The sequence below is a fragment of the Peromyscus maniculatus genome, chromosome X, assembly GCF_049852395.1.
Source record: "Peromyscus maniculatus bairdii isolate BWxNUB_F1_BW_parent chromosome X, HU_Pman_BW_mat_3.1, whole genome shotgun sequence".
NCBI classification, from domain to species: Eukaryota; Metazoa; Chordata; class Mammalia; order Rodentia; family Cricetidae; genus Peromyscus; species Peromyscus maniculatus.
The window spans coordinates 112,270,359-112,297,994 of NC_134875.1; the positions used below are offsets into that span (position 1 = coordinate 112,270,359).

Consider the following 27,636-nt stretch of genomic DNA (forward strand, 5'->3'; position numbering starts at 1 on the left):
TTGTAAAGGCTGTGTAAGATTCTCTCTGTAGATAGAACAGAAGATGAAAGAGTCTTTCACCTAACATGTTTAGGGTGGTTATCATGGGTCAGGCACGATGATGGGTGCTGAGTACAATATGATGAGGTAGGTAGCCCCTGCTATCAAGTTCAGAGTCAAGTGGGGGTTGGGGGCATTCAAGTAAATAAGAAAATCATGGTAGGGATGAAAACTTGACACCTAAGTCCACAGAACAGGACCCAAGCATTTGCTGTAGGGGCACAAGCCACCTGATGCCCTAGAACAGCGTTTCTCAAGCTGTGGGTCACAACTCCTTTGGAGCTAACTTTTTCACAGGGGTGCCATATCAGATACCCTGCATATCAGACATTTATATTGTGATTCATAATAATAGCAAAATTAGGCCGGGCGGTGGTGGCGCACGCCTTTAATCCCAGCACTCGGGAGGCAGAGGCAGGTGGATCTCTGTGAGTTCGAGGCCAGCCTGGTCTACCAAGTGAGTTCCAGGAAAGGCGCAAAGCTACACAGAGAAACCCTGTCTTGAAAAACCAAAAAAAAAAAAAAAAAAAAAAAATAGCAAAATTACAGTTATGAAGTAGCAACAAAAATAATTTTATGATTGAGGGTCATGGCAACATGAGGAACTGTTTTAAAGGGCCACAGCTTTAGGAAGGTTGAGAACCACTGCCCTAGAAGTATGTAGGAAAACCAAGCTAGAAAATATGACCAATTGCCGGTGGCTGAGTGTGGTTTGACTGAGTGCCACTCCTGAAGGCAGCGGCCGGGGGAGGGGCTCTACCCCTTCACAGACTTTCCTGCAGGAGCCTCGCCTGGAGTCATTAGTACTGGGGAAAGTCACAGAAAGCTCACTGTGCTGGCTCAGGAGCCATGGAGAAATCCACTCAGACCCTGCTCCCTTAAGAGGCAGAGGAAGGGCATGGGGTGAGGACTTTGAAGAAATACCACTGCGGCCGAACTGAAGAGAACTCACTCAGCCACCCCCATCCGTTTCCCATGACAGTATATTATAATCTGCAAGGATAAGGGCTTCAAGTTTAAAGAGTGAAACACTGGTTAGTACTCACTGAAGCTAGGGGGACAGAAGGAGGGAGATCTATTCTTGCAGAAAGGGCAAAAAACACCCGGGAAAGCTTTATTCCTGAGACACAAGCCCACTGTTCACTCTAAAAATATTAGCAAACCCAGCCCCCCCACGCTCTACCAGCACGGTAACTGAGCTCCAGGAAAACAGCAGAAGTCAAGAGACCGCCTGGAAAACAGCAGAAAGGGTACGTTCAAAACTGAGAGAAGGGACAGAAGTAAAAGGTCACTAAAGGAGGAGCAGAGGAGATGGTTCGTGGGGTAAAGGGCTTACTGCTGAAGCACAGGACATGATTTCAGAGCCTTAGCAGCCACTACAAGGCTGGGCATAACGGTGTGTGCTGTAATCCCAGTGCTGGGTAGACAGAGAGGAGAATCCCAAGGACTTGCTGGCCAGTGAGTCTTGCCAATTGGTGAGGCCCACACCAGCCAGAGAGGGACCATGTCTAAAACAAATAGGATACAGAGCCAATCCACACAAAGGATAGAAGCGGAGAGGAGGCCTACAGAAATTGTGATTTCTGATGTCCATAGGAAAACAAATACTAGCTACCCACACAGCCCATCTTCTGGCAGGATCAACACCAAGTCCCACACTGAAGATTTATTTATTACTGTCATTCTTTTTTGTTGTATGTGACTTGTCCAGCTTTCAGTAGAAACTTCCATGGTATGCTAATAGGTAGGTAAAAGCGGAGGAGACAAAGCGTTGATCAGCTGCAGACTTAGAAACAGCACAATTATTGGAAGTATCAGAATTTGAAATGACTGTGGCTCCTCCATTGAAAACTCTTTGTGGAAGGCTGAGGGTGTAGTTCAGTGGTAGAGCCCTTGTCTGCCATGTAAAGGCCTTGGATTCAATCCCCAGCAACTCCAAAAAAGGAAAAGTTAAGTATTTAAAGCTAAGCACATCTGTAATCCAATAAAGTGGGAGGTGAAGGCCAACCTCAGCTACTTGGTGAATGTGAGTCCAGCCTGGGCTTTATAAGATCCTGTCTCAAGCAAAATGAAATTTACCAAAAAAAAAAATTGGAGAATAAGTAGACATCATGTAAGATAAGATAGGTCATTAAACAAAACCCCCAAAGCTCTTGGAATAAGAACACATTATGCAAGACAAGATAGGTCATTTCAGCAGAGGTGGAGACTATGAGAAGCAAATGGCTAGAAATAAAAACAGCTAAACAAATGAAAATACCTTTAGTGTTTTCATCAGTAGACTTGAATATTTATATGGGATAAAGTAGTAGAGAAAGCATAAAGCAATAAATCAAGAATGAAACAGTATCACTACAGAGCCATTAAAAGGATGAAAAAATAAGAACTTTCCTTACTTTAAATTCAACATCTTAGAGAAACTGAACCTAACCTTTGAAAACCACAAACTAGTAAATTCACTCAGCATAAATTAAACAACCTAAATAGGTCTTATTAGAAAACAATTGAACTTGTAATTAAAAGACCCTGAAAAAAATATCTGAGTTGAAATGGTCTCACTGGAGAATTCCACCAAATCTAAAAGTAACACCAATTTTACATAAAATTTGAATACTTTCTAAGCCACTTCATGAAATGAGTATTACCTAATACCCAAACAAGGCAAAGATAGTACAAAAAAATTAAAACTACAGATCAGTATTTCTCATGAACCTAGATACAAAATCTCTTGATAAAAGTATTAGCAAGTAAACCACCATATATAAAAAATAATAAGTAGGATGTATTCCAACTATGTAAGACTAGATCAGTATTTGAAAAGCAGGGCTGGAGAAAAGGCTCGGAGGTTAAGAGCACTTGCTGATCTGTTAGAGGACTTGAGTTTGATTCCCAGTGCCCACAGGACAGCTAACAATCATCTGTAACTCCAGCTGCAGGGGATCTCATGTCCCTTAGTTGCCTTTGTTGGAACCAGACACATACATGGTGCATATATATAAATGAAGGCAAAATATTCATATATATTAAATATACAAGTAAATAAATCTCTGAAGAGTACCAGAGATTGCTCAGAGGTTAAGAGCACTTGCTGCACTTCCAGGGGACGGGGCTTGATTCCCAGCACCCACATGGCAGCTCACAACCATCTATAACTCCAGTCCTGGGGATCCAACACCTTCCTGTGGCCTCCATGTGTATGGTGCATGCACATGGTGTACAGACATATATGCAGGCAAAATATAAACAAGAATAAAAGCCTTTAAAATATATAAATCTTCAAAGAAAAACATTTGAGGCACATCTTGTGCCAGGGTTTGCCTAAATAAGTGTATTTCTCATCCTTCAACAATGAAACTCTACTTTGCAACATAGACCATTATAGAAAACTACGACTGATCAAAATGCAGGTAATAGGTGACCATGTATTTCTCATCCCCAATTGATCCATTTATGACACAACTCCTGAACCTAACTTTTCAGAGAGAGGGCAGAAACAATGTAAGAGACAGAGGAACAGAATGTCTGCTGTGAGACTGTGTTTCCTAGAAATGCCAGGGAAGCTGCAGCCATGAGGACTCAACAGTTAACTGCCACAACAAGGCCTGAACAAGGATGACACCAGCAGACATGCTATTGTGGATAGGGAAATCTCCTGGGTCCCCAACCTGAGAAAAAAAAATGACAGACAACTAAGGAATGCTGAGAGCAGAAGCACTCCTTCCCCAGGGATGAACCCTTTAGCTATTCAGTACCAAATGGTCAGCCCTGAAATCTCATATATATATACACATACATATATACATATACATATATGGAATGTTATACAGACTGAGCAGATTATAACTATATTTAGGAATACACACACAAACACACACAGACATACACAGCGGAGAGACTATGAATTCGAGAGCATGGGGGAGGTACATGGGAGGGGTTGTTGGAGGGAAAGGGAAAGTGATGTAATTATATTTAAATTTCAAAAATAGCACTAAAAAGCACTGGAGGGAGTGCAAAAGAGGGTAATGGGGAATGAATATGATCAGAGCACATTATGTACATGCGTGAAAATGCCACAATGAAACCCATTATTTTGTATAATATACACTGATTAAATCTCTAGCGGAATAAATCAAAATGAAAAAAATATAGACAGCCTAAAGAGGAAAATTCATATGATTATATCAATTCATGCATAAAACACTTGAACAAATCCATGGTCCAGCATGATAAATAAAAAGGAGACTAGGAGAAGATAACTTCCTCACCTCAGTAAGTACCATCTACACAAACAAAAATCCAAACAAATGAACAAATGGCTCAAATCACACTCTGAGTTAAAGACTTGAATTCTTTACCTAGTATCTGGAATGAGGCAAGGATGCCTGCTGTCATTACTCCTTTCCAGCACACTACTGCAAGCTTTAGAGGTGTAATAAGGCAATAAAAACTAAAAGTAATACAGATTGGAAAGAGGAACTAAAACTGTCCCTATTTGCAGATTACATGGATGTCTACATAAAACATTCCAACAAAACAAAATCCACCTATGCTAATAACTGAACTCAGCAAGGTTGTGCAATACAAAAGTTGCATTCCTATATATTAGCAATGAACATGGGAGGCTGAAGTTAAACACTAATGATTATACCATCTACAATTATATTAACTATTGTAGAGAGGATCTGCATGCTGAAAATCAGGAAGTTCTAATGAAAGAACTCAAATAAGATCTGAGGAAATAAAGAGACATACTATACTCCCACTCTGGAAGATTCAACCAACACAACGAATATGCCATCTCTCTCCAAACTGACCTGTAGGTTTACTAAAATTCCTTTCAAAATTATAGACAGATATAATCAAAATTTGATATGGAAAAACACAAGTCCTAATAGAGCTAAAAGAATCTCAGAAAAGGCAAATACAGGAGTTACCACTCAATGAGATTTTAAAAGCTATAGGTTGGGTACAAGGATGGACAAAAACACATAATGGAGACTGTATGTTTTAGGGAGTAATAGACACATACACAGGTCAATAGAATAGAGAAGAGAAAACAAAAGCCGATCTGTTCACATGTACAACTGATATTTTGCCAAAGAATGAAAGCAACACAAGAAAGGATAGCTTTTTCATCAAGTGGTGCTGTAGCAACTGAACATACATAGGAATAAAGTGAACTTCAGGCTCCCAGTGGCAGGACTGGGTTGCATATGGTTGAGTTGTTGCCTGAGGGGGCACCGTAGAGATCCCCCAACAACCCAGGCTGATGCTAGGGCAGAGGGATGCTTTCTGCAAACTGACAGCGGGACCTCATTGCCAAGGACAACACCCACACAGCTCATTGAACATGGAGAGATCAAGCTGGTGCCTGCATGGATCCTTCACTCCTATGTTCTAGTCTCTTTGGTGTGGGAAGGTATACTTCAGGCTACCAAAAGAGAAGTAAAGACCAACCCGGTCACAAAATCCTCAACTGCAATCTGTCCTGCCAGCAAGATGTGCTGTGGCCATGGTGGCGCAGATCTTGTGGGAGTGGCCACCAATGTCTGACTTAACTTGAGGCCCACTCCACATGAAGAGCCCATGACAAGGCCTGGATGGCCAGGAACCAGAGGCTGGATAGCCCAGAGACCTAGGATAAAACCAAACATGATTGGTCTAAAACAAACAAACAAACAATGAAACAATTCCTAATGATATTCTGCTATACTCATAGATTGGAGCCTTGTCTAGCAGCAGATGCAAGCAGGTACAGAGACCCACAGTCAGACATTGTGTGGAGAGAGAATCTAAATTGGATGTCTCCATTGGGTCTCTCCTCCTGAAACTTGGGGGAATCCTGCACTGGGCATTAAGAGTGTAGGTAGGAGTTAGAGGGGATGGAGGGCCCCAGGAGAACATGGCCCACTGAATCAACTAAGCAGGGCTCATATGGGCTCACAGAGCAGCACACACTGGACCTGCAGGGGTCTGCACCAGGTCCTCTCCTTCTATGTTGTGGCTGTTAGCTTGGTGTTCTTGTGGGACTCCCAACTATGGGAGCCCTGTGTCTCTCACTCTTTTGCCTGCTCTTGGGACTCCTTCCCTCCTGCTGGGTTGCCTTGTCCAACTTCGATGTGAGGGCTTTTGTCTTGTCTTACTGTATTTTGTTTGGTCGTGTTGGTTGTTGTCTCTTGGAGGCCTGCTCTTCTGAAGAGAGATGGATGGGGAGTAGATCTGGGGGAGAGGTGGGAGGTAAGCTGGGAGGAGTGGAGGGAGGGGAAACTGTGCTTGGGATGGATTGTATAAGAGAATAATCTATTTTTAATTTTAGAAAGAATAGAAATAAATCAACTTCAGCCTAAATCACATACCTTACACAAAAATTATCTCCAATGAATCATAGGCTTAAATGTAAAACTAGAGACTATAAAACATTTTTTAAAAGAAAATTATCAGGTCCTAGGGCTAGGTAAAAAATTTATTTCATTTGGATAAATATGCTATCCATTAATAGAAAAATAAAAAAATTGTCCCAGTTGTCCCTAGTTGTGCGACCAGAGTTTTCTTGGGTAGATACAGCACAGACACACTACTCCTCTCAGACAGCGAGCCCACAATAGACTAACTGTAGCAGGAATCTTAAAAGGTCTTATTAATAAAAACAAACCTGAGGCCAGGTATTGGGGTGAATACTGGAAGATCAGAGAAGCAGAACAAGCCACAGCTTCCTCACCTTGCCAGTTCCTCAGCTGATCCTGTTTCCTCAGACTGGAAGCCTCTGAGTCCTTATCCAGAATGAATCTCAGCTGAACTGCTGCTCAAAATCCTGAAAGCTTAACCAGGCCAAATGCTTCTAGTTTCTGGTCCTCACACCTTATATACCTTTCTGCCTTCTACCATCACTCCCAAGGCTCACTTCTTGGGATTAAAGGCATGTGTCACTATGCCTGGCTGTTTCCAATGTGGCCTTGAACTCACAGAGATCAAGAGGGAATCTCTGGAATGCTAGGATTAAAGGTGTGGGCTACCACTGCCTATCCTCTATGTTTAATATTGTGGCTGTTCTCTTCTCTGACCCCAGATAAGTTTATTAGCATGCACAATTTTTGGGAAATACAATACCACCACAACTAACATGCAGATACTACCACACTCCAACTTGGTGAACCAATGAGTTTTATACTCACACAAATACGGGTGAGAGGCACTCACAAGAGCAGAAATGACTCAAAGACAGCTGCATCACCAAAGCCCAGCCCAGCATGGGCAACAGCTCACAAAAAGCTGGGAACCCAGAGCGCACTGAACAGCTTGCAGACAGCTCAACAGATTGGAGAATATCCTTTCCAAGTGATTCAGTAGGTCTAACCCTCTTCCAGGCAGCTCAGCTGGTTTCTTCTTCTCCCAGGCATTTGATCTGGTCTCAGTCTTCTTTGCAGCTTTTCTCCTCTGAGCAACCTTCATTGTTTACTCTTGGAAGGGAGGGACCTAGGGAATCTAGTCAGTGTCAGGGAGTTCCTTGAAGCTATTTTGAGTTGTTCACCTTCTGTCTTAAGGGGCTTCCCGGGGAGATGGAATGTTTCCATCTCTAAGGAAACTAGGACATAGCATTTGATCCCTAGCCCCCCCGGTGCTCCTAACATCCTTTCTGCACCTCTTTGGCAGTGATCCCCGATCCTTGGAGCAGGTGACTGTAGATGTCATATATGGCTAAGAATTAGGCCATTGTGCCTCAGCAAGCGAGACTTGTTCTCAAGATTATGAGTTGAGGCTGACAGCAACAGTGATCTATGGACATGAACAAAAATGTTTAAAAAGCAGTTTGACAGTTACATCACATTGATTTAATAAAATGATAGAAATGGCTTCCATGTTGGGACCTACGGCCTCCCAGCCACATCTTTTTTTGTCCTGGCTTACAGCACCAGATGTGAACTCAGAGCCCTTTATTGTGTAAGTCATTTTTGCAGTCACTTAGGTGGAATCAGTTATGGATTCCAACTATTGCAACGCTTTCTACGCCTCTAAGAGTTGCTGTTCTAGTGCTGTGTACCAAGTTTCTGCTCCTTTCAAGGACTGAGCCCTATTGGAACCATTTGCTCAGGTTGCTTCTGCCATAGCTCCCTGCTATGGTCTTCTGAACTCCTGGTGACTCCTAATAGGAAGGGACACCGGGGTAATAGAGCACAAAAGTCTCTTGAGTCCTTCTGTCCTAATTCCATATAACACTCTTTATCAAGTTATACAGACGATGGGAATCTTGGGCAAGATGGGGTGTGAAAACCTGCCAATATCCCAAGAGCCCCCAAGATTCTTGTAGCTCCTTTACATTTTTTAGGCATAGGCTGTTGTAGGATTTTTGCCAATAACATTGTCAGATATCATACGCATCTTATCAGACCATGATACCTCCAATAATTTTATAGTTGTGTCTGGGCCCTGTACCTTGTGTGGATCTCCCATCCTCCTCATTCATTTGGATGTACCTGTATTTCTCTCCAATGAATTTCCAAATCTGCAAAACACTCAGAGGTCAGCATCATATCATTTATATGAGAAAACCCTTCCCAGAGGATGGCCAGGACAAGGCAACAGCCTGAACCACCATCCTATAACAAAGATAACCTTGGTAAAGCACTCTGAAAGTCTGTTGTCACCTGCTCTCATCAAGTGTCAGGTGACCCCTGAACTTCACGACTGAGAAGAATTTAAAGTCAAACATTAGCAAGGTCTAATTCAACATGGAAGGGTTCTATGCATTTCTATCAGTTGCTTCCTCTGCAGATCAAGATTTGGTACAAAGCATGGCTGGGAGGCATTAGCTGAATTAACTCCCTGCAATCTTTGGTTATTCTCTCAGAGCCCCTTCGTTTCCATATCCTGGACTTCTTCTACGGGGCCTCCTTATATTTCTCCATGCCTGATGATGAACTCAGTGGCCTGACTTAATTTGCTCAGCCCTATCCAGGGCCAAGGGGGAATGTAGCCCTCCTCTTCTCTGCTGCATCTCCTGAATCCTTGGGTCCCAAAAAGCTCTGGGTTGCCTCTCCATTCACTATACCTGGTTGTTGGGGGAGTTCCTGTCTGGGCAAACGACCTCCACCCCTAGCATCACCATCTGCTGGTGGGAAATGTACTCTCCTTAGTCTCAGGATAATTGCTCAACTCTGGGATAGGCTGGATTGTCTTCACTTGTATTGTTCCATCATAGATCGATCCTCAGGTTTTAAAGCCTTCCAGAAGCTTCTTAGCACACAATTTGGCTTTCTATCATTTTTTTTCTTTAGGAATGCTCAACACAAATTTTCTTTAGGAATTAATCAACACAAGTCATGCAAAAGGTAGACAGGATTAGTTAAGAAAATCTGGCTAGAAATTAGCCAAGCTAAGGCCAGCCATTCATAAGTAAGAAAAAGCCTCTGTATTTATGTGGGAGTTGGGTGGCAGAGCCCCCCAAAAGAATAGAAAAAAACAACAGAGGTCCCTGATAGATCAACTTTTTAAATTCTCATCTGTGAATATAATTCTATCTGGCCCAGTGAACTGGGGTTCAAACACAGCCTCTCTTTTTCCTAGTTCCCTCTTCTATGATCCTCTGTGCTGGACATTTATTGGGACCTCAGCTAGAGATAACCAAGTGTTCCTACTGGCTCTGATAAGCCAGTCCATCTGGGACTGACTTCCCTCATACCATATCAGGTTGTGCAGCCTTTGCCTTGAGGAGGGATGGCTAGTTATAGTACACAGTTTTTCTGCCTGCACCACAGGACAGTCTGCTCCCAACTGTTCCCGTGTCACACCGCCTCACAAGCCAGGCTATCACAGGCTCTTTCATCGACTGTTGAAAAGTCCTCCATAATTGTAGCTGTTCAAGTGCTGAGTATTTCCTTATTACCCTAGTTTCTAGTACAGAAACATTAAGCCCCCCTGCACCTGCACGTTGGAGTACAGATTTGTCTCTCTTTTTCTATTAAAGGTTGGGCCTGAGGGATATCTTCTGTCACTTCCCCGCTTCTCTCTCTCTTATCTGTTTGTTCATCTAATGTATTTGCCGAAGCAGGACCTAACATGGAGAACGCTAGCCTCGTTTCTCTTTCTCATTGCAATTTACACAAAGCTGTTCCTGCTTGGCTGCCATCTCAGCAGCCTCGGATGCCTTTCTAACTACACATAGCAGAGGCCAGGCAACCTCTGCTGTGGTTTGCCACCAATCTCGACCCTTGGGTATTCACTTCAAAGACGGCAGTTTCCTCTACATTTTGAACTGTGTTCAGGGCATCTCCATATTCACATGGTGGACCCCACTCTTTAATTAGGCATGCCACCCCACACCACACAAGCAAGAATACCATCCTGGGATTCCTCCCATAGAGACTCCTAAGCCTGAGGACGCAGCCTTAGTTGCATGTCTCGCTACCCACCGCAAGAACCATGCCACTGCTTTCAGACACAGGAATGGACAACTGTACCGGAGTTTTTTCCATGGATACTCTCCCCCCAGTTTCTCAGCCTCAGTTGGATGCCTTGCTACCCGTAGGCAGGCCCATGAACTCATTCCTCCCAAACTCATCTTTGGTTCTGTCAGGTACCTGTTGGGGTGCCAATTAGGTTGTGTGGCAAAACTTTTCCTGAGGAACACAATACACACCACCACCACCACCACCACCACCACTACTACTACTAACCTCAGATAGGGAATCCACAACAGATCAAAGTACCAATACCATCACAGTCCAACTTGGTGAACCAATGAGTTTTATACTCACAGAAATACGGCTGAGGGGTCACAGGAGCAGAAATGACTCAAAGCCAGCTGCATCGCCAAAGCCTACTCCAGCAGGGGTGACAGCTCATAAAATCTGGGGACCTGGAACACACGGCACAGCCTGCAGGCAGCTCAACAGATGGAGAATGTCCTTTCCAAGTGACTCAGTTGGTCTAAACCTCTTCCAGTTAGCTTAGCTGGTTTCCGCTTCCTCCAGACTGCTGATCTGGTCTCGGAGTCTTGCTTACAACTTTTCTCCCTTGAGAGAGACTCTGAGCAGCCTTTATTGTTTACTCTTGGAAGGGAGGGTCCTTCCTAGTAAATCTGGTTAGCTTCAGGGTGTTCCTGCAGCTCTTTTGAGTTGTTTGCCTTCTGTCTTAAGAAGCTTCCCTGGGAGATGAAGGTTTCAGTCTCAGAGGAGACTGCTTCAGAGCAGTCCCTCATCAAGACTAAAAACCTTTGCTCTATGACTGGGCTGAGCTCCTGGAGGTCAGCTGGAGAAAGGGAGGAGGGATTATATGAGCAAGAGGGATCAAGATCATGATGGGGAAAACCACAGAGACAGCTGACCAGAGATCGTGGGAGCTCACGGACTCTGGACTGACAGCTGGGGACCCTGTGTGGGACCAAAATAGGCAGCTCTGAATGTGGGTGACAGTTGTGTGGCTTGATCTGTTTGTGGGGCCCCTGGCAGTGGGACCAGGACTTATCCCGGGTGCATGAACTGGCTTTCTGGAGCCCATTTCCTATGGAGGGATACCTTTGAGACAGGGTTTCTCTGTGTAGCTTTGCGCCTTTCCTGGATCTCCCTCTGTAGACCAGGCTGGCCTTGAACTCACAAAGATCCGCCTGGCTCTGCCTCCTGAGTGCTGGGATTAAAGGCGTGCGCCACCACCGCCTGGCCTGCCTCAACTTTTTATGCCAGCTTGTGTTGACTCCCCAAGGGAGGCCTTACCCTCTCTGAGGAGTGGTTGAGGTTGGGGTGGGAGGGAGGTAAGGGGAAATGGGTGAAGGGGAGAGAGGGGAAATTGTGGTTGGTATGTAAAATGAAAAGATTTTAAATAAAAAACAAAAATAAAAACTCTTGCTCTATGATAGACCCTATTATAGGATGCAAAGACAAACTATAAATCTGGAGAAAATATTTGCCAATGGCACATTCATCAAAGGACTAGGATCTTGAATGTATAAAGAACATTCAAAACTCAAAAAGTAAAATGCAATCCAATATTTCCCAAAGAAGGTATGCTGGTGGCAAATAAGCACACCAAAAGATACTCAGCACCCTTAGCCATTAGAAAATGCAAATCAAAACTGCAACAAGATATCTCTCAGCCAGCATCAAAAAAAAGCTTCTCTTTGCAGCAGAGACCATTACAGAAAGATGCAGACGTCAACTGATTACGGGTTGCCTGGCCCAACAGATACATCCACAACACAACTCTTGTGAACATTGTGGAAGAGGAGGCAAAATATTGTTAATTGCCAGAGGACCAAGAAGTCAGCTGTGAGCTTGTATCTTCTCAAAATGACAGGGAAGCTACACCCATAATACCTCAACAGTATGGTTGCCTAAACAGGACATAAACAATGATAATACCAACAGATGTGCTAACATTGAAAGGTGAAATCTCATGAGGGTCTTACCCCTAGACAAAAAACTACAATCAAATACTGACTACTGAGAGATGGAGAATTGGTCTTTCCCAGGGATGGACTCTTAATTGATTATCCAATACAAAGTGATCAGCCCTGAAATCATACACTCTCAAGCAATATTATACAGACTCAGCAGGTTGTATTTATATATCTATTCATTTGTATACATATATGTGTATATAACAATAATAAAATAAAAAGAGATTATCAACTTGAGAGGGAGTTGGGAGCATGTGAGGGGCTGAAAGGAATAAATGGAATGGGGGGAATGTAATTAGATTTTAATCACAATTTGAAAAATTCTAAAATAACATGAAAAACCTACATTGATGTATCACCATAGACTTATCAGAATGGCTGTAAAAGCATAAGAATACGAAATGCTGTTGAGGCTGTGAAAAACTAGATCATGCACATATTGTAAGTGGAACTGTAAAGTCAAATAGCCCCTCAGAAGACAACTTTGGAGTTCTGAAAACAATGACAACACACACACACACACACACACACACACACACACACACACACACACACACACACGCTCACAGAAAAACTTGTGAATGGATGTTCCTAGTAGCTTTCTTTATAATAGCTCCAAACTGGAAACAATTCATATGTCCTTCAAATGGAATCTGGTTTGAAGAATGGGTGGTACATGTATACAATATAAAAGGACTACTGATTTATGCAACAACTTAGTTGAATCCCAAGGTAATCATGCTGAGTGGAAAATAATCCATAAGGTTACACACTGTATGATTCCCTTTAAATCACACTTTTTTTTAAAAGAGGGTCTCATGTAGGCCAGGTTGGCTGCAGACTCACTATTTATTGAGGATGATCTTGAACTCTTTATCTACTGTTCTCTACCTCTCAAGGGCTGGAAAGTATGTGTCATCATAATTAGCTTATATAACACTCCTGAAATGACGAAATTATAGAAATGGAGACCTGATTAGTGGTTCCCAGTGGTTAGCAGTTGGGGGTGAAGAAGCCTGAGACGGGTGTAGCTGCCAAAAGATAACAGGATGCATCCTTGTGATGGAGCTATTTTTCCATCCCCGTTACAGCAATGTCAATATCCTGGTTGTGATAAAGCACTACTAGTGTAACAAGTTGTTATTGGGGAAAACTGGGTCAAAGGTATACTAGCTAGCTCTATATGCTTCCCTATGTCTACATTTGAATATGCAATTATCTCAAAATCAAGCTTAATTTTTTAAAAAAATCTTTTATACATAACAAAAATAGCAATAATGACAAGTAGGGAAACTTCTAGAAGAAAATCATCAAGGTGGAAAATGGTCCGGAAATTATGTCCTAGAGAAATGGAAGGGACTGGTATCATCTGAAAAAGGAGACCTCCTGGGGGCCGTACTCAGAAAGCTGCCCAGGGGAAGAGGATTACATTAAAATCCACAGGAAGAAAGTACAAAGAGGAGAGTTTTTCTCCATATCCGGAAGAACATTTGATGACGCTTCTGCAATAGGACAAAGAGGTTTCCAGGACATGGATTTTAGTGAAGGGAAAGGCACAAGTAAGAAAAAAAAAAACACCTGTCCAACTAAACAGGCAAGACTAACACAACATTTTGCAATTTTCTCCTCGGAGGGGCTATAGGGAGTTGGAAGAACCTTGGACATTGAGGCCAGACTCACGTGTGCAAATTGCTGAAAACAATGCCATAGTGTGTTGTGTGTGCCAACTTCAGGGAAGTCGCTTGTTAGCTGGGTAAATGGTAGGCTCTTTACTCAGCAGGGTTTGTATTTAGAGAAAGATGTTATTCGAGCCATAATTCCCAACTCCTGGGCTTTTTGCTCCATCAGCCAGGCCCCAGAGAGATCTGAGAGGAATTCGAGAAGATTGCAGTGAAGACAACAGCAAGACACTGGCCGAGAGGTTTCAAATGGGTGACTTTGCCCTTTGAAAGGCTGTGCCCGTCACTGGAGTAATTTCAGATGAACAAGCACATTAGGAAAATTACTACTATTATGCATTGCAAGGTTGCAAAGCACACACGTGTCCTTGTACGGCACCATATTTTTTTAAAGTCTTAGGACAGAGGTGTTGAAAGTTTTCCAGAGTCCTGTCTGAGTGTTGTCACAGATTTCCTCAGAGCCCACCATGTAGCTACTCAGAATGCTCCTGATTTCTACCAGTGCTAGGACTGGGGACGGATTTCTACAGACATTTTGTACTGTCTTTTGGAGGAATTGGGACATAGCATGGGTGAAGTGGAGCCAGGCAGGCTATTTGGGCAGTTAGTCCAGCCTATTTTAGTGAGTTCCAGGCCAGATAGAGACCCTGTCTCAAAACTAAATTGGATGGTGTAGATGGTGCCTGAGAAATAGCACCCAAGGTCTTCTAGTCTCCACATGCATGCACACACAAAACAAAATAATTCAGAAGTGGGCAAATGACCTAGACAGATAATGCACCAAAAGAAGTTACACAGACGACACAAAAGTATAGAACAAGATGCTGACCACCTTCAGCCAACAGAATTGCAGAGCCAAGTCAGAATGAGTTACTATTTCATACCCACTAGGAGCTGTGACGAAGCAAGATAGGTAATAAGAAGTGTTGCTGAGGGGATGGGGGAAATGGAACCTTCGTACACTCCATGGAAAATTCACTTTGGAAAGCAGTGAATTTCTTTGAACGTTAAACATAGACTTAGCGTGCAACCCAGAAATCCTCCTCCTAGCAGTAGACTCAAGGCAAACGAAACCTCATTTTCACACTTTGTATGAGTCCATCTAGTATATGAAATGTCCAGCAGGCAAATACAGAGCCAGGACTGGCGGTTTGCTAGGGACTAGATATTTCAGGGGATTGGATGATGTGATTTCTAATAGGCACTGGGGCTTGGTGGAGGGTTCAGGTATTCTAAAATTGTGGTGATGGATACAGGACTGGGACTATACTAAAAATCTATCGAGTCATTTTGTCATTTTGTCCTGGATGGTTTGTAAATTATATCTCGGATCCGTTGTTAAGAAAAACGCCAGCCTGCTCTCCCTGTGACAACTTGTAGAGCATTCTATTGTTTAAATATAATTTAATACTGGAGGCTAAAATGGTGAGGCGATGAAGATATCGTGGAGACCCCTTTTGGAGCCTTAGTATTTCAGAGGTCAGGCAGGCAGTGCACATCTCTACAGGAGGCTATTTTCCAGGCCAACAAGGGTTGTTGCTGGCCTCTTCCCCATACCTTGTCAAGGTCACTACAAAAGTCAAGACAACTAGGGCTGCAAGATGGGGCTCAGGGAGGCTATGTACTTGGCAATGAAGAGCGCCAAATGAAACACTGCTTATTCCGATGTGGAGTTAAAGCTACATCTGTATTCAGTTGGGAACTGAATATCGATATTCAATAAGTGCCATGGATGTCTACCGTGGATGAAAGCTTCAACTTGTTTGGAGGGGAAAAAAAGAAAATAAAGGATGAAGGGAAAGGAAGAGAGAGGAAGAAAGTAAGGAAGAAGGAATGGGGAAAGCAAGGAAAGCACCTTCTAACAGTAGTTAGGGGGAAGGAAGAGGGGGTACTCAAGAAACCCAGTCAACCTAACCCCTGCAATCCCTGGCTCAGCCAGCGTCCGGGCTGGGGGCGCTGCGCGGGGGAGCCAGCAGGGGGCGCCCTTCCCGTTCCTGCCCCGAGCCTCTGGCAGCCGCCCCCTCTACCCGTCCTGACGTCCGAGCCCCCGCCTCTTTCTCGCGGGCTTTCAAAGGGCGCTCGGGGCAAGCCGGCCCTGAGCTCCGCTCTGCTGGCCGCTGAGGAAGCCGTCGTCGTCACCTGCCTGCCCGCCCGCCCGCCCTCCCGCCCTCCCGCCCATCCGCCCGCCCGCCGCCTCGGGCTCTCGGCACGCTCCGGGTCCCTCCAGCTGCCGGCCGTCCATCCGTCTCCTCGGGCGGCAGGTGCCGCAGGGGACAGCGCTTCAGCTTCGAAGCCAGCAGCCCCGCGGGCCAGTCACATGGAGGGCGGCGGCGGCGGCGGCGGCGGCGGGCCGGCCCCAGCGGAGGTGCTGCTGGAGGAGGCAGGGGACTTGCCCCAGGGCAGCCTGCCGCCGGGGCCCGAGGGCACGGCGGAGCTGGCGGGGCCCGAGGGCGTGGACGCCGCGGGCTGCGAGGCTGAGGGCGGGCGCGGCGGGCCGCGCCGGGCTCTGCGGGCTGTATACGTGCGCAGCGAGAGTTCCCAGGGGGCGGCGGCCGGGGGTCCCGAGGCCGGGGCGCTCAAGTGCCTGCTTCGTGCCTGCGAAGCCGAGGGCGCCCACCTCACCTCCGTACCCTTCGGGGAGCTCGACTTCGGGGAGACAGCCGTGCTCGATGCCTTCTACGACGCAGGTGAGGGCGGGCGCCCCCTTGGTTCCCACCTCCCTCCGACTGTCCTCGCCCTCTTGCAAGCCCTGCCACCCCTCCACTCTCTTCCTTGGCCCTCTCCTGCAGTCCCCCCTTCCATCCTCTCACCGTGGATGCTTAGGGCAAATCTCTACCTCCTGGACAGGGTAGAACAAGTAAGGAGCCCTTTGAGAGATGACTAGAGACCGCAGGCGCTTAGACCCATTTCATCCTGTTGTTTTTAATAATAGCCAACAATCCATACTAGCGCCCAAGACAGTGGTTCTCAACCTGTGGGTCGTGACCCCCCTCGGGTCCCATAACAGATGTTCACATTCCGACTCATAACAGTAGCAAAATCACAGCTATATGAAGTAGTAATGGAAATAATGTTACGGTTGGGGGTCACCACACCATGAGGAACTGTATTAAAGGGTCTGCAGCATTAGGAAGGTTGAGAACCACTGAGCTAAGATGATGTTGGACCTGTTCCCCAGTTGGTTTTCTCCTGGCATGTCCCCAATGCAAGCTACTTATTAGAATCATCTGAGAGAGCTGTTGTTAAAACTCGTTAAATTAGGTAATTTAGGAGACAGAGACAGGAGGATTGCAAGTTCAAGGCCAGACACTGCTACATAAGGAGTTTGGGGCTAGTCTAGGCTACAAAGTGAGATCTTGCCTGAATCAAGCAAAACAAAATCTCCTTGTCCATCTCAGACCAGTGACATCCACTGTGAGGCCTTGGGAGTGTTTAATTCTTCCAAGTGATTCCATTCCAAAACCAGAAAGTGGCAATTACATGCATGTGTGTGGTGACTCTTCTTAATGTTCTTTTAAACACTCACATACCTATAGCGGGGTGTAACCTACCACTATGTGACTTTTTAATCTCATAATGTAATCTCTTGCTAGACTAAGACACTGTTCCAGGCTCACTATAGTGTGACATAACCATCCAGCTTTGAGTTGACAACAGTGTCTTCCTGTGTAGAATGAATTCTTACCTGCCTGTTTTCCTTCCTTAACCTTTGGGACAAATTGGTGGAACCTGGATGGCATTCATAAGCCTTGTGTGTGACACAGTAATTGCTAGGGGATGTTTGTGCCTTAGTTTCTCTACTGGTCAAATGGAAGTAACAGCGTCTACCTTACACCTAAACACATTTGAGCAGAGACTTCAGGAGTTGTTTTCAAACAGTGTTCATGGCGTGTTGTTATAGCAGGATAGATGTCTTAGTTGTGTATATAAAACTCAGCACTTTTGCAGGGTTGGCAAGTTCTACCACTGAGCCACCCTTGCCCCCCCTACCTCCTAAACGCCAATCAGTTCAACTCCTTGTTTACTGGAGGCAGCCCGGATGTAGCTTTTTTTCCCCCACAGCAAATGGCCAAACCCTCTCCCATCTGGAAAGAGGTGGGGCATCAGGCTTGTTCAAACAAGTGGCAGCTGGACCCATTGAGCACACTCTTTTGACATTTCTGACCATGCTGAGTATACTCTGGAGCACCACATCTTTTCAGAGAAGTTGTTCAGCAGCCCACTTCACCTAGAACTACTTCATTTTCTCGACTTTTATTCACTCAGCTCCCAAATGAAGTTTGAACATACTCTTTGAAGGCTGGGGGGTCAGGGAAGGGGGGATCTGTGTTTGGTATGTAAAGTGAGTAGAAAATTTCTTAATAATGGAAAAAGAAAATCATAATTAAAAAAAAGTAAAATGTTCTTTGGGCCATTGTGAACACCTCTCCTCTCCTGCCTGCTGATAGCAAGTTGAAACATTTGTGTGCAGTGTCTGCTTTTCTTGGCCTGATGGGTATGTTCACATGCCTGTGTGGCACATTTTCACTGGCCAGATTCCTTTGAACGGACTGGCCGTGACAGCTCAGACATGAAACCTGAGCACCCAGAGCATCACCTTTGCTCATTCTGGGTTCACACCGTTGCCTTTTGTCTACACTATGAATCTCCTTTGGTTATCCTTGCCCTTGCTGTAAATAAATAATTTCTGTCAACGTCCCTGGTCCCTGCAGTAAGTGGAGTTCTTATTAAACAGATGATCTCCACGTCCCTGCCCTCTCCTAGCTTCCTGATCACCACTCTCACAAGCTTTTTGGCATTTTCCACCAAATGTTTTGTAAACATCCCCAAAACCACGATGTTCAATTAAGTAGCCTCTGGCCACATGTATCCATTTAACATTTAAATCGGTTTAATTGTAGCAAAATATGGTCTGTAGAATCAGAATAGCCCCATTTCAAGTGCTGAGTATGGGCAGCTAGCTGCTATTCGTGGGATGGCAAAGATATAGAATGTTTTCCTCCTGTGGAAGGTCTCCTTAACAATGCTGTTCTAGAACAAGCGTAGTGAGGGAGGGCAACTATTGAACTGCCCCGTGTCTTCTGGGGGAACCATAGAGGTATGACATTAGGCACTTCCTGTCTTCTGTTCTCATAGCAACTCAACGCTGGGTTTGATTGTGTTCTTATACTGTTTGATGTCGTCCCATGTGGGTGTGTGCGTGTATCTTAGATTTTTGTGTCATTAGTAAAAGGTTGATTGGAGGAGCTGCAGGAAAGCTACAGGCTGATGGAAAAATCTAAAAGAACTCACACTGGGGCTGGGAATGTGCCTTAGTCGCGCAGCACCTGCCTAGCATACATAAGGCAGAATACTGGAAAACAAAAGAACTTAATGCTGGATACACTAGACTGGAAACCTTGGCAATAGAATGGAAATTCTTTTCGGTTATTCACAACTATTTAAATATGATTTTTTTTAAAAAAAAAATAAATATAGCAGGAGATTAAAGGTGAGCTTGTAACCCTGAAGCTGCCTGGCTCACTCTGTCCCTGTCGGAGAGAGTGGCCTGATGTGCCACCGTATTTTTAGTCACTCCAGGATCCCGACTGCATGCGCCCCTGCCCAGACATCAGCTGTCTCTGATGGACCAGGCCTCTGATGGTCCTTTCCTGAGCTGCCTCCTTTCTATGTTGCTGTTCCTCCCTCAGCATTAAGCCTGCATGCTCCTCAACCCTTAGCCATGGGGAAAGAAACCGTGCAGCGGCAGAATTTAACTGAACCATGGCTGCTCACCTTGAATGCGTTCTAAATAGAGAGATTTGTGAGCAGGTCCATTGCTTTACTGGCTGTATAGTATTTGTTACCAGGGAATATTTATTATTTTTGATTGCCAGCAGTCAACTTCCAAACAGTTTTGGTATATGTACCATAAACATTTAAAGCCCTCTGTGTATCAGGCTTTGAGATAGTTGCTATTCAAATCGTAGTACAGTTGGAGTAGGGCTAGCTAAACTTATACAGGGTATGCTGGAAAAAAAGCATGTTTCCCGGTACTTTGGGCAGGGTTTGAGCTATTGGGTGTGACAAGACTTGGCATAAATGCCTGGTGGGTGGTGGGGCTTGATTTTGTGGTTGGTGGGGGAGGGGTTGCAGGACTTGGAAGTAGATTTCATTCTGGCTTTGAGGGCAATCTATGAGAGGGCAGCCTAGAGGGCAGTCACAATTGGACTCAGAGAGGGTGGAAAAGAGAAGGTGCATTTGATAGCTGATGCCCTTTCTCATTCTTAAATTATTTTTATCGTGGAAAATTTCAAGCATGTACAGAACCAAGCTTCAGTAATTATTAACATCCTGACTTTCCTTTGATAACAAGGATTGAACCTAGGGCCTTCCACCTTCAAGCCAACTGTTATACCACTGAGCTATAATCCCCACCCCTCATTCTGGTATTATCTCATCCTTACCCATTCCCTACCCAATCTGTTACTATATTTGCTACATGTGCAAGACAAAAAGTGACTAGCCTTTGTGTAACCCAAACTCCATCACCATATAGAAGATTCTGTCTTCCCACCATGTCTCCTCCACTTCCCTTTCCCTTCACTCCATTCTAGATGCCAAGGAATGACCTGATTTTCCAGCACAGTAGAGCTGAGCTACCTTTCTTGGGGTTTTCTATAAATAGATTCACATAATATATCTTTGGTGGCTTCATTCACTCAGCATGATGTTTCTGTGATTCACCCATATTATTACATGGCAATTTTTCTTTCTTAATGCTAAGTGTTATTCCATCATAAGAATATGCTACAGCGGCCAGGCAGTGGTGGCGCACACCTTTAATCCCAGCACTCGGGAGGCAGAGGCAGGTGGCTCTCTCTGAGTTTGAGGTCAGTTTGGTCTGCAGAGTGTGTTCCAAGACAGGCTCCAAAGCTACACAGTCTTGAAACCCTGTCTGGAAACCTGCCCCCACCACCCCCACCCCCACAAAAAAAGAATATGCTACAGTTGCCAGGTGTGGTGGCAGCAAGTCTGGCCAATTAGCTCAAACTCCAAGTTCAGTGAAAGACCCTGTCTCAAAACTGAGAACAGTTAAGGAAGATACATCAACCTCTGATCTCTGCATATGCTCCCATATGTACAAGGGCGGGCATAAACATACACAAGCAGATATATTCAGACTATTCTCCTGTTAATGAACATTTGGGTTGCTTCCAGCTTGAGGCTATTACAAAGAAAGCTGCTAGAAACATCTCTGTGTCTTTTGTAGACTAGTGTTTTCACATTCTTCTTGAAATACCTAGGAGTGAAATGGCTAAGTTCAAAAGTTAGCTTTATTTTCAGCTACTTAAGGGACTTATAACCCTTTATCTAAAGTAGTTATACTAGTTTATATTCCCAGAAAGAATGCATGACATTTTCATATCCGTACTAATACTTTGAAGTGTTGCTCTTTTAAAATTTGGCTTTTTTAGTGAGGAATGTAGCAGTTTTTCATTGATGGATTTAGTATGACTTACCTAATAATTAATGGTGCTGTACACTTTTCTAGGTGATGTTTGTCACATGGACACCTTTCTCTGTGAGGTATCCACTGAAGTCATTTACCTATCTAATGGTTGTTCCCTTGTTGAACTGTCAGCTCTTTTTCTATATTTTGTGTTTAAGTGCTTTGTCAGAGCCGTGAGCATCTCCCATGTTATGGCTTGCTAATTCATCCATTTGTTGGTGCTTTTGATGATGCAGTCTGATTTAGAATATCTTTTTATGCCTTTTTATGCCTGCATGCCTAAAACACCTTTCAGGTTTTAGTTGTGCAGATAGTAGTCCATGTATTCTTCTGAAAGCTTGCAGCTTTCACTTTAACATCTCAGAGTTATCTCAAATGAAATTGACATTCTGGTCTTTTTTTTTGTTTGTTTTTTTTGTTTTTTTGAGACAGAGTTTCTCTATGTAGCTTTGGTGCCTGTCCTGGATCTCACTCTGTAGACCAGGTTGGCCTCGAACTCACAGAAATCCACCTGCCTCTGCCTTCAGAGTGCTGGGATTAAAGGCGTGTGCCACCACTGCCCAGCGAAATTGACATTCTGAGCATGCCACCTTGACTTAAAAACTTTAGAGAGGCTAGTCTTGGCCTAAGATGAATCTAACCTTTGGAGGCTGGCAACAGAACTCTTGTGTTTCCTTTCTTCTCATCCTTCAAAGACTCACAAGTCCAGGTTCTTTAGGCTAAGGGCCTGTCTGCCTTCTGAAGAAAAATCTGCCCAAACAGACCAACATTCATCCATCCTATCATAGTAGCCCACTGACCCTTTGAATGCCTGGGTTTATGCATCAGAATTTGAAAGTCGACTCTATTATCTGTTGGCTGAAGGTATCTGAGTCTTGTTAAAATAAATGTCTCCAAATAAATTTCAGTGCCTTCAATTGAGCAACCGCGTCCTATCAGTCGTCTCCGTACCATTCCTCTCCAACTCCTCCACTGCTTTGGTGGATAGTGCATTGCTTGGTGCAATCAAGATTCGGATCTAAATCTCTTAAACAATTGTCATGAAGTATGGTCTCCTGCAGTTTTTATGAAAAGATTCCTGAGTTTTGATGATTAAAGGTTGCACCTTCACCCCATCGTTTGTTCTGTGCATAAGAAAAAGACACAAAATCCAGCTTTGAGGGTGCTCTTTCTGTTCCTTTTTAATTGAGATACAGCATATATAGAAAAGGTAGGTAAGTTTTACCTGATTTTGTCCTTTTTTATAAATATAGTTTTAGTTTGTCCCTTTACATGTCTGGCTCCTTTTGTTTACTGTTCGTTTGTAGGCTACCTGTATGACATCACTGTGGCCATAGCTATTCCTTGCGATTTCTCTATAGTACAGTGGTTTTCATCCTTCCTAATACTATGTTCCTTTAATACAGTTCCTCATGTTGTGGTTACCCTCCACCATAAAATTATTTTTGTTGCTACTTCACAACTATAATTCTTAACTGCTACTGTTATGAATCGTAATGTAAATATGTGTTTTCTGATGGTCTTAGGTGGCTTCTGTGAAAGGTCCATTTGGCCACCAAGGGGTTTCCACCCACAGGTTGAGAACCACTGCTATAGTATTTCAGTACAAGAAGATGCCATAGTTTATTTTCTGTTATAAAGAAGCATTTGAGTTGGTTCTATCTGAGATAATCATGAATAGTGTTGCCATTATGAACATTCTAGGTTTTTAGACAACTTTATTGGGATATAATGCACTTATTTCAAGTATAAATTTCAATAGGTTTTAGTATATTCACAGTTATGTAACCATCACCATTGTCTAATTTCTGTCTATTTCTGTTAGCCCTCAAATAACAACTAACTCTTGTAAAACCACCTGGAATCTAGTGAGAATTGCATTAATCCTATCAAAGGCCAGTGTCCCCAAGCAACCTAGCCACTTTATATTAGAACCCAGCTCTTAAAGGTCCTACTATCTTTATACCACCACACTGGATATAAAATATTCTAACGCATGAACCCTTAGGGATACAGTTAAATCATATATAAAACCATGGCTTCCAAATATTCATTATATGAACTGGGAGCAATTACCATTTTTAAGTTTAGAATGGTGTTGGATTTTCATTAGATTTTGTAAGATCCAAATTTCAAACCATGTTAGATGGGTTTTTTAAAAAATGTGTTCTGTCTCCTGAGAATGAGAATTCTGTGTCTAGAATGCTGCTTGTTACTAAGATACAGCTAAGTCTTTGTAAAGCCTGTGACTTATAGACGTATGGCCAATGCAAATAATAAGCACTGTACATTCATTGTACAGTGGAAATCAGAGATGAGAAAATATAATGAATCTAGAAGAGGTAAGGCCAAAGAATGATAGTTTCATATCCAGCAGTGAGTTGCCAGCACCGAATGAATTCAGTTGCCTTTAAAGGCTGTGGAGACAGGTGCCAATGAGGAAACATAAAGCACAGAATAGGTGAAATCAGCAGTCATGCAAAAGTCCCAATGTCTAGTGATCTTGAAGGAACAATTGATTTTCTTAAGTAGAAGATAGCAGCATGATTGTTGAGGAGGTAGATGTAAAATCTTCGAGTCCTTTCCTATTGACTGACACTTCAGTGAGACAAATAGAGAAGAACATCAGTCTAGGACCTGTTTCCTATGATTTTGTCATTGTAAAAAAAGAGCTTCCTGTACCTTTTCATGGTTGGTGGCATGTGGCAATAGTACATCAAACCCAGCTCTGCTCTAAAATATCATGTATCCCAAAAGTGATGCAACACACTTCTTGAATGAAGAGATTGTGCTTAGAAAACCCTTCTAAGAAATAAGGCCCCCCAAATTTCCTCTTAATAAAACAGCAGAAATCTGAAAAGACACTACCATGTGATGAAGAGGAAAACATTGATGCAGTATGTACAAGGGAAGCCAGAGTAGGGAATGTAGAAATGTGATAGCGTGGGTGATAATGATGGTATGGATGCTGCTTAAACTTCAGACTAGCTTCAAGTATAATTTGGCACATTGTTGTTCTGCATTGTTAGTTGGAGAAGCACATGCATGTGCAAAAGACAAAATGCTTTAAGTCATGCCATGCTGTGCCTTATAAATATTTCACTGTGAGTAAAAGAAATTAGACACCATGAGTCTGTTCACCTTGCTGGGCACACATAGTTCGCTTATATATGATTTATTTTCGTCTTAAAAATAAATACTAGGAGGCAAAAGATGGAGTTTCTTGATGTGTCCCTGCTCTTCACCTTTCTTCCTCCTAATTAAATCTCAATAGCCCCAAGCAAGTTAACCCATCTGATGATAACACTCAGTAAAGATGTGCTGACCTCTTGACACTGAATTGGTGGGTTAGCACTTTCTGCTTCTTACAATATTGGAAAAATAGTTTAAATGACACTTCACAGCATTCTTAGTACTGGCCTGACCTGAAGTTTGTTGGAAATGAGGAACAATGATAAAGACAGATCTTATTATAGTAGAAGTCAGTAGACATGACTTCTGTTCAATAAAGGTGAGCTTTTTATTTTTAAGGCAGTTTTAAGGGGACCAGCATTACCATATGTCCAATTAGAGTTTTAAATGTCTGTGGCAGGAAACTTATTCTGAACTTTAGCTCTTTGTTTAAAGGGAAAAAAAAAACCTCTTATTTACAATAGTTTTTTTATTTTATTTTTCTACTGGGAAGAAGATAGGCTTACAGACAACCTGGAGTATATTTAAAGACTGGCATGAGCCAGCCTGAGCACACAATTACTTTGTGGTAAATCATTTGCTATCATACCATTAACTAATGCCATGATGCGTAAATTCAGTACTTTTAAACCGCACTAAAAAGTATGGTTTTGTTTGTTACCTATAAAATATTTAACAAAAATGTTTAAAGGTCAGGCATGGTGATGTCCTTACTCCTATAATCTTAGCACCTATGGGAGTGAAGAAAGGGGGTGGGGAGTTCAACATCATTTGTTGCTACACAGCAAGTTCAGGACTAGCCTGTGCTACATGAGACCCTGTCTCTTAAAAACTAAAACAAAATTATGTTTACGACTGATCAAATGGTCTTTTTAAACTGACAATGTTACACATGCATATAATGTGTTTGCATCAAATCCATCCCTTATTTCCTCCCCTACAATTCTTCTGCTCTCCCCCCAACTACTTTTCTTTTCCCACTTTATATGCTTTTTTTGTCTTTAAAATCACCCCACTGAGTCTGTTTAGTACTTGCCTGTATGTGCATGGGTGTAGGGCCATCTACTAGAGCATGGGTAGCCTCTCAGGGGCCACATTCCTAAAGAAAATGAACTCTCCCTTCCCACGCAGCCATCAGTTGCCACAAGTGTCTTAACTAGTGGACAGAGGACAGGTAGAGCCCCTCCCCTGTCCATGCTGGGATTTTGGCTGCCTTGATCTTCAGCAAGTTTTAAGAATTAAAATCCTATATATTTCATCTTACTTCATGTTAACACATTTTGGAATAATTATAATCGATAAATTGAGGGGTACTTACTTCAATGATAAATACAGACAATATCCTGTTAGTTTAGGTTTGAACTGGAGCCTTGGCTTTTTGCATACTCTGTTGGGGAATCACTTTCTAAAGAGAGTTAAACTGCACTAGGTAGGAGTGTGTGCATGCATGCCTGCCTCCTGACTAGGGAAGATGGGATATGCTATATAGTCCCCCCAACCAAGGCTTGCCTGCATCACTAGGAACTAACTGGAAGGAACGGGAAGGTAATGGTTGCTAAGTGCACAGAACGCATTTGGTAATGAAAACCTGCGTTTTCCCTCTTCCTTTTAAATCTGTGATCTATTTACCTAAGATTTAATCTGGTACATAAATTGTCTTGATCCCAGGTAGCTCAGTTTTAGAAAGTGAGTCAGGAAAGTAGTCTCACCTAGGCAATGGCCAGCCTAAGACTAGGCGCCAGAAAAGGTGGGTTTGAGACCATCTTTGTTGTGCCCTAGTTAAGTGACCTTGGGGAGTCTGTTAATAGCTTTGTGCTTCATTTCCCCCACCTGCAAAGTGAAGCCAGCCCTTTCCCTACCTGTCTTCTGCAGGGACATTCACCTGAGATGTCTAGAGGGATTTTCCATGTGGCAAAGCATATGAATGTTGTGATAAGTAATGCTCTGAAGGGATTGTCTCTTTTTCTCTCTCCATTTTTCTCCTCCTCTTAGTTGTTTGTGGTTTTGTTGTTTGTTCATTTTTGTTTTGAAACTCAGTCTCACATTGTAAACTAGGCTGATCTGGAACTCACAGCAATCCTCCTGCCTCTTGACTCTTGAGTGCTGAGATTACTTGAATTGGTAGACTCTTAAAAAAATGCAGTTTAGTATCATATCAGAATTAGCATTTAGAAATCTAACGCTAGATTAGTGTCATAGTTGCTCCAAAAGCAAACCAGTTGAATCTTATCTAGGTACATATCCTCAAGGTGAATTCAGTCTATTCACTTGAGTGACAGACATCTAATGGGTAAAGATATTGCTAGCAATCCACAGAGTCTGCTTAAAGGGCAAAAGAATTTATTAGGGAAGGAAAGCTTACTATACAGAACAGAGGAATTATTGCAGGGTCCTGGAAGGCTGAGGCACAGTCCCGCACTGTTCTTTCGCCTGGTCTGTCTCCAGTATCTAAAACCACAGGGGAGCAAAGAGGGAGGTGCATATGTGCATCCCAGGTCTTAAGGGACTCTGTGGCCACGCCCCAGGGGCATGTACTTCAAGGTCATAGGTAGATGTAACAGTTACCTGCTACCTCACTAGGAGCAGTGCTTCAAGGTCATAGCTAGAACAGCTACCCACTACAAATGTCAGTCAGGTAAAGATTCAAGTTTGATAAGCCCAGCATAGTGACACATGCCTTTAATCCTAGCACTTGGCAGGTAGAGGGCAGGCATAGCTCTGTGAATTCAAGCCTAGTTTGGTGTACATAGTGAGACTCTGTTTCAATTTCTTTCTTTTCAAATTTGAAATGCTTTTATTATTGAACACAGAATTGCTTAGAATTTGGAGAGGGGGTGATTATTGAT

The 27,636-nt window shown here is 43.4% G+C and overlaps 1 protein-coding gene across 1 annotated transcript in view; it reads left to right on the forward strand.

Annotated features, from left to right (window-relative positions):
* Positions 1–16,304: 16,304 nt before the first annotated feature.
* The window catches only part of Map3k15 (mitogen-activated protein kinase kinase kinase 15), a 131,420-nt gene continuing 120,088 nt past the window's right edge, over positions 16,305–27,636 (forward strand). The window contains exon 1 of the mRNA XM_006973268.4: positions 16,305–16,793. Coding sequence (XP_006973330.3) covers positions 16,424–16,793 — 370 coding nt within the window. The 5' untranslated portion in view covers positions 16,305–16,423. The remainder of the gene's footprint in view (positions 16,794–27,636) is intronic.